Here is a 6,000-nt window from a genome sequence, read left to right on the forward strand (position 1 = left end):
AAGGCTCATGTAAACAGTTTAATCCATGTATGACATTAACCAGTGTATGACCAATATCCAGGTTATGCTCTGCCTGTAAACGTAGGCATTGTTGAATAAATTTGGTTCCTTGACCGATTGAAGGGAACCATAGGTTATCGGTTATGAATATAACTTCCATGTCCAGTTGTTGTGTAGGTTGGGTCTCCTTCCCTTCTTCAGAGAACTGGGGTTATATTCATAACATATTGTTAGCAGGGCTCCATGACACTTTCCCAGCAGGTGTGGTGTGTGTGGGAGATATCTCATTGTTCACTATCTTCACAAACTGAGGGTGTCGTCTGGCGTGTCCAGGCTTTTACCGTTGCCTTTTCAACATGTAATATTAGATATGTTTGATGCAAGTCTCCATTAAATGAAGCGTCATTCCAAATGTATCCATGGGTTAAGCCGTATTCGCAATGACACTGACACGGATTCCCTCTTTCCAGAAGAGTGGTTGTCTTTTTTAGTTACAATGACAAGAGTCCCCGAGGCTCTGAAGTGAGGGCAAACCCATCTATAACACACATGTGCAGCAAGTGCTCTGCTTGTGCAATTATAAACACTGTGTTGGCAATTGATTTGTCACATTTTATTGTACTTATACTGTTATGCTGGATAATAGTCCAAACCACAGTGAAGACTGCAGTCACTTTCCATATTTCTCCATAGACAGAAACCCTGTATCCTCGGGCTACCCATCCGTGTCCCGCTGACCTTCCTTCCTTACCTGCGCATGATTATTCTTCCCCTACATCCACCTCTATAACCAGAGAAGGGGTGCTTTTTGTCTGAAAATCTGAAATAAAATTACTAATTCACCTTGCTGGATTTTAAATGTATTGTACAATTTTTATATCCACGTTTTTATGTGGAATGCTTGCCTATAGGACATAAAAAGTGAATATATTGGATATGTATAGATTAGATTCTGAATTTTTTTAACATTCTAGGTCACCCATTGTGCATGTATCTTCTGTTATACTATATAATGCCAGCATTATTTAACAGAACCTACTTCTGCTTTCTATGTTTTTCAGACCAGTGCACGGTGACAAGATCCTATCTTTTCCTCCACAAGTTCTGGTTCTTCAGCACCATCTACTACTTTGGTAACTGGGTATTTATTGGGGTAAGTTCAAGGATGTACATAAGATGTCAACAATGCTGTCAACCTACAGTGATGATCCATGAATAGGGCGTTCTCCTGACATCTTTACCCATCCCATAGTGCACAGCATCAAATGCCTACATCTGATCTTGCCAGTCCAGAAACACAAGTTGCACATGGCACTGTGAGATGTGCAGGAAGGACCATAATGATTGTATTGTACTAAATGCATTTTGTCATAACATCTATACAGCTGTATATGTAGCTGTATCCTATATCGCACCAAGGTTTGAAAATGCTAACATAAGTGCAAGATTCATCATTTTGTAGATGTTTTGTAGAGAAAAAACAGAAATGTCTTCTCCGGCAAGAGGTGTTTGTATTAATATTTACCAGGCTGTCACATATTCTGGAAGAAAATGTTAATATAAAAAGCTAATACTGCTCAAGGTTGAGTTTTATGGATGTTGGTGATGTTAGTTTTATATTTTTCTTTCCATTTCCATTCATGTGTTTGCTGAATGACACAGTAGCATAGCAACAACCACTCAATCATTCCCCAGGTCTAGTGCCTTCATCAGGTCCTTGCTGTTTTTCACTGTGAATCTCCCCTGAAGCAACTTGAGGATTACATATCAGAATCTTCTTAGTGGGAATTTGGGAAAAATAATACTGTATGTCTAATGGACTCCAAGCAGGTTTGTTCTTGATAGATGTTTGGCAGAATCCATCAAAAACATTGACTTTGGCTAGTTTGGCTGTAACTAACTGTAAAACATTATTTAAACAAAATTTAATTTAGTTCAGAACCGGTTCAAGACTGTTATCTTGAGGGCAGAACATGAGAACAGAAAGATGTAATTTAATTTCTGCTCAGAAAGAAATGATTGGAAAATAATTTTACCAGCCTGCACACAACAGATCTCATCAGCAACAATTGTAATAGCCTTTTTTCCCCCTGGTATTATGGATGTATGCTATGGATCAAATGATCATTTAAAACATTCTCTAATGTGCGGTTTTCTTGTAATTTTTAGGCTTTCCTTATCGGCCTGGTGGTGTCCTGCTGCAGAGGGAAGAAGTCTGTGATTGAAGGAGAGGTGGAGGCTGATGACTCAGACATGAGCGATGATGAATATGTGCACTGAAAATCAGTAATTGCTTGGACTGAGCCATAGGTATTCCAACCATATCTTAAAGGGGCTAGAAAGTATTGTTTCATAATCAAATCGATAAATGTCAGTCATTTGTGTCATCGTTGTTAATGTAGTGGTTTTAGAAGCCAGTGCAGCCGTGTCTTGCCCATCTCAGCCTTGTTTTGGGTTGACATGTCCTTCCCCTTTATGTGACCATTTAGACTGATTGTTTTGTCTTTCTCTGCCTATATTATTGATAGCTGTGGGATTTTGGGAGTTGACTCCAACTCTGATTCCTGCTTTGAGAATTCACTTCTCAATTCTAACGTTTGAAACTGACACAAATTGGTCATTTTGGTAGACAAGTCGCTTATTGCGGCTGCAGAGTCAGAAACTGGAGACATTCCATTCTGAGACTTCGTGTCCACATCTAGACACAGATGGAGTTTATGTCTAAACTTTATGTGTAGACAAAAAAGTTTAGACATCTCACTTTTAATTCACTATACACTTTCTAGACCCTTTAAGTGGTTACTGTACGAGAATATCTATAGTTGGCTTTGATGCACATTTAAGAGAAAATCATTAATATAAAAACAGTAGAACTTACAAAATGTAAACTGTTTTGCTTGCTTGTTTTTGAGAAAAAAATATAGGTATGAAAAAAAGGTGTTTACTGCTGTAGACTTTTCAAAAGTTTATATTATATTGCTACTTTTTGTCTGAGGTTACATTTTAGTGCTAGTGGACTTACTGCTGTTTTCTTTGCTCACTTGTTGGCAGGCTCAGACCATTATGTAAGCTAGCATTACTGTACTTGCATACTTGCACTGTGTTTGAAATATAAACAGGACCAATTGTGGTTTTCGTGTTTTTAAGGTGTCAGTACTCCTTGGGTTTTCACCAAATGGGTTCAATAGCTTTTTACTCTCTGTATTGGAATATCATGAGAGTATTAATGAAAGAGATGGATCGATTTTGCTTTTGATTAAGGAGTAGTTATAATTTTTGTCAGTACTTTAGTTTTTCTCAACATACTTACAATATGACATAGTAATATTAACGGCTTTGGTTCCGCCACATTATTTATTTTAATATCTTGGTGCATTCACAGTCAAACTGTACAGTACATGGCAAGATTAATACAAAAAATGTTGATTTAAAAGAGAAATTAACAGTGTACATTGACAAGTATCGAGTCATTGAAAATTTGAATTATGACATTGTTTTATTTGGAAACCGTTTGGAAAAGTTTGTGCCTAATGAATGTAAAATACTTTAAAGATGGGCACACACTACACACGTTCATGAATCAGTTAAGCACCAAAATTGTCCTCTGGTACAGTTGGCCTCCAAAATCAAGATTTTGACCAGATGTACGCACAATCTGGCAAACCTAAGACTATTTTAAGGTAATGGCGAAGAGGTCATAGTTGTTTTCGTAGGCTTTCTGTCCCAGCTGATTGGTTCAGTATATTACGTTGTCTGCATCAGCCTAAGACTTGCCATAACGTTATGTGGTTTGGCCTGATTTGCTACAAGATTATTCTAACAAGGACTGAGCAAGAAATCATTTGACTAACAGTGGTGTTTGTTCTAAATAAATTCAGATTTGATAATCCCTGTCTTTTATTCCTATTACCTTATAAAGTAAAATCAGAAATTTCCCTCATTCTTTGTGTTTTTCATTTCACCTTCCATTTGTCAAAAATCATATAAGATTTGTATGCAGTCATTAAGGATTCTGTTGTCTAATTTGACTTTAATCTGAATCGTATACAACTCAAAAAATCCTTAAGGATTGTTTCCTTGTTTACGACCGATCCATCTGGATTATTAAATGAGTTTCCATTTGGTTTTCTAAAGGACTTTTGTAGCTATTCATTTTATGGTTTCTATAGGCTATTATGTTATGCTACTGAATAAACAATCAACTTCTGTGTTATTGTGCACAGCTTTTAAAACTAAACATTACTGTATTGTTACAACTATAAATTAACTTCTAATTCCCTGTCTGTTGTAAATACATTGACATCTTTTGCTAACAGGTGAATCTAATGAAAATGCAGACTAACCTTCAGCATTAATTCAACATTCAAACAAAGTAGGCCATATTTGATGGAGCGGGCAGTTTATTGAACCACACCAAAAAGTTGTCAACTAAATAAGGGCAAAATTCATCACCACCCCTCTCGTCTCTGGCCGGCTGCCACTTGGCTGCGGGTCTACAGGGGAGTGGTTTATGTAAATGCATCCAAGAAGGCAAACCACAGAGCTTCAATTCAACTTCTGTGAAGCTCATCAGTCCTTCCTAAAAATCTGAAGAGCAAAGGCAAAACCAGACTATACAGCAGATAGTGTCAACCATGCTGATAATTCCCATAAAGCATAGCAAACCGTGACGTATCTGAGCCATCTCAGAATCTAGGTTTTAAAACACTTTGCTTTGACCTTAACGACAGTTGCCAGACAGAATCAAATATAATACTGATGTCCAATATTGCCAGTTTGACCTTTTTAACACCATAAAAAGGAATTTTGGTTGAATTTAGATGAAAAGTGTAAAATCTAATCCCACGCAGCTGTGTGCCTTAAGTGTTGAAATGATCCCAGCCCACCAATCTATTTCACTTCTTCTCCATCATCACTCCGCTCTCCTTAATGCCTCAAGTGTGTTATTTCCCCCTCAGTTTCCATTTAGCAGTCTGTGTAGCATTCGGTTGAGTCTTTTGTTCTCCTAACAAGTCCCTTTTTAAACTTTCTGATGAACATAAAAATTCAAAATGACCACTACCTCTACTTGATATTTTTATCTCAGTTAATCAGTGCCAGTCTGTGCTTTGATACCACTGTGACCACAAAGAAAGATTTTTACAAAAGGACATATATCAAATGAAACTGGCAAATACAAATCAATACATTCGTCTTTTTACCAGCATGTCTGTGAGTGCTTCCACTTGGGCTGCCTTGGATAGGTTGCATGAACTTGTTGTGTTCATGTCCAATTAGCGGTTGTGGTACACATACCTTGTTATAACTCTTGTACAAGTCTATTTTGAGTTAAGCCATTATGTGATATGCCATGCCCACATACTGTGCACCAATAAACCAAGAAATAAGTAGCTATTGTACCAAGAAACATGCGTTCCTAGAACTGTTCACGAGTGAGGGTTATGTGATCAAAATGTCAAGGTGTTCTGTCCTGTTCACACTGCCGTTTCTTTGTCATTCCCCTGATTCCCATTCTTTCACTAGTTTGTTTGTGGACCAATAACAAATTGGAATGAATAAATTATTAAAATAAAAATATAGTTTCAAGCGGCCATTAGTGGGGTCCAAGTCCATGGGCGAAACACAGATACAGATACAGATACACAGATGGCTGGGATATCGCAATTTGCAAACTTGTCAATTTGTTGTCACAGCTACATTATAGAGCAAATGACATTAATGACTAAATGTGAGCAGACACACTTTGGAACCCCTTCGCAAATATGTATGTGAAGTTTGATTGCTCTAATGTTAAATTATTAGGTTTGCGTATCTTCGCTGTCAACTTAATTTATGAGCCTTGACCAAATGGTTATCAAATGGTATCGAAACTCTCTGGGATAGCCATGATTGGGTTGAAATATGCTGTGTGTAAAATTTGGTGGGTTGAGTCAACTTTGCAGGAGTAATAAAAAAAGAAAGTGTTGGTCTGATGGTGGCGCTATGGAGCAAAACCATATA

At 37.4% G+C, this 6,000-nt stretch overlaps 1 protein-coding gene across 1 annotated transcript in view; it reads left to right on the forward strand.

Annotated features, from left to right (window-relative positions):
• lmbrd1 (LMBR1 domain containing 1) overlaps positions 1-3,933 on the forward strand; it is an 86,259-nt gene extending 82,326 nt beyond the window's left edge. Inside the window, exons 15-16 of the mRNA XM_071522439.1 lie at positions 1,062-1,153; positions 2,170-3,933. Of these exons, the coding sequence (XP_071378540.1) occupies positions 1,062-1,153; positions 2,170-2,280 (203 nt within the window). The 3' untranslated portion in view covers positions 2,281-3,933. The remainder of the gene's footprint in view (positions 1-1,061; positions 1,154-2,169) is intronic.
• The last annotated feature ends 2,067 nt before the right edge of the window (positions 3,934-6,000 follow it).

This window comes from Centroberyx affinis, unplaced genomic scaffold, assembly GCF_046629955.1.
Source record: "Centroberyx affinis isolate AG114_WGS23_722 - 3 ecotype Tasmania unplaced genomic scaffold, CSIRO-AGI_Caff_v1 ptg000987l_1, whole genome shotgun sequence".
NCBI lineage: Eukaryota > Metazoa > Chordata > Actinopteri > Beryciformes > Berycidae > Centroberyx > Centroberyx affinis.